This window comes from Lycium ferocissimum, chromosome 11, assembly GCF_029784015.1.
Source record: "Lycium ferocissimum isolate CSIRO_LF1 chromosome 11, AGI_CSIRO_Lferr_CH_V1, whole genome shotgun sequence".
In the NCBI taxonomy this organism is placed as follows: Eukaryota; Viridiplantae; Streptophyta; class Magnoliopsida; order Solanales; family Solanaceae; genus Lycium; species Lycium ferocissimum.
Window position 1 is genome coordinate 28,400,117 of NC_081352.1, and position 1,460 is coordinate 28,401,576.

Genomic DNA, 1,460 nt, shown 5'->3' on the forward strand with positions numbered 1-1,460 from the left:
AACGGCCTAATTTTCTCCGAAATCGATTTTTCATGTTATATTTACTTTCTTATAACAATTCTTCCCCATTTACAATGTCATTCATTATGGCGATATTTATTGTGAAATTACCTCTCTATACAGCCATACTCAAATAGCGTGTAATAATATTTTGTAAGAAATATATTATGTGACAACAAAAGTGTCGATGAAGAGCCTCAACTTACTGCTACTTGGAGATAGAAGAGTCAACTGTTAAGCACTTAGACAGCCTTCAAGGGAAAGCTATTGAATTTCCTTTTGCTGAAAGTTTGGACAAAATTCTTCGTCAGTTCAAGCGTTATATTATCACTAAGAGACTAGAATTTACGAAAACTGTTCTACAATTGTAGAGTTAACACTAAACTTGAAATATTTAAATTCTCAATTAATTTAAAATGCATATGCTCCATAGATTTTAATTCTTTATCTGTGTGGTACAACTAGTTATGGATTCAATAGTAATTTATGCCTTTTCAATTTTTAATTTATGAGATACGAAAATCAATTGAGATTTTAAAATTTACAAGTATATTGTTTTCGTTTATAACATAAAAAATACAAAAATTAATTGTTTGTGTACTTTTGTTTTATAACTAAATGAGATCTAAATATCGAATGCCGATATACATGCATATAAACACCTCACTATAAGACTATGAAATTTTCGGACAAACGCCACGACTATAGAGAGGTTTGACTGTATTAACATAAAACTATTTAGGATCTTTGAAGCTTCTTTTACCATCCTATAAATAGAACGGAAAAGGCTCAAATATACCATTAAACTATTGAAAATGGCTCATTTATGCCACTCGTCAATAGTTTGGCTCATTTTATGTCATCGAACTATCGAAAATGCCTCATTTATGCAATAGTTTGGCTCATTTATGCCATCGACCGTTACCAAAATGACTCATCCATGTCATTTTTCATTAACGCCCGTTTACAATGTCAGATATGACACATGGCCTCCAACTAAATTATGATAGTCGGTGGGGAGGGTGTATGGGTCGGATTTTTTTTTATTAATTTGAGATTTAAAATTGTCTTTGGTTTAATTAAACGTAGACCTCAATTAGAATACGTGTCATATCGTATTATAAAGCGTGCGTTAATGAAAAATGGCATGCATGGTCATTTTTTGATATGACGATCTGGCATAAATGAAAGTTTATTAATTAGATAAAAGCCGTTTAATAGTTCGATGGCATAAATGAGTCAAATTATTGATGAGTGGCATAAATGAGTCATTTCCAATAGTTTGATGACATATTTTAGCCTTTTTCGTAAATAGAATCATGAAGCATGGGTCTTCTCCATATCAGCACAAGACAACAAACTACTCATTATATTCATTGTGTTTCAACCTATAAATTAACTCCACAAAAATATGAGCGTAGAGGTTTTGGATTGTGCCACAACCATCCCTCGAAGAAGAA

At 31.5% G+C, this 1,460-nt stretch overlaps 1 protein-coding gene across 1 annotated transcript in view; it reads right to left on the reverse strand.

Moving 5' to 3' along the window:
- Positions 1-759: 759 nt before the first annotated feature.
- LOC132038199 (S-type anion channel SLAH1-like) overlaps positions 760-1,460 on the reverse strand; it is a 1,667-nt gene continuing 966 nt past the window's right edge. Inside the window, exon 2 of the mRNA XM_059428909.1 lies at positions 760-767. Coding sequence (XP_059284892.1) covers positions 760-767 — 8 coding nt within the window. The remainder of the gene's footprint in view (positions 768-1,460) is intronic.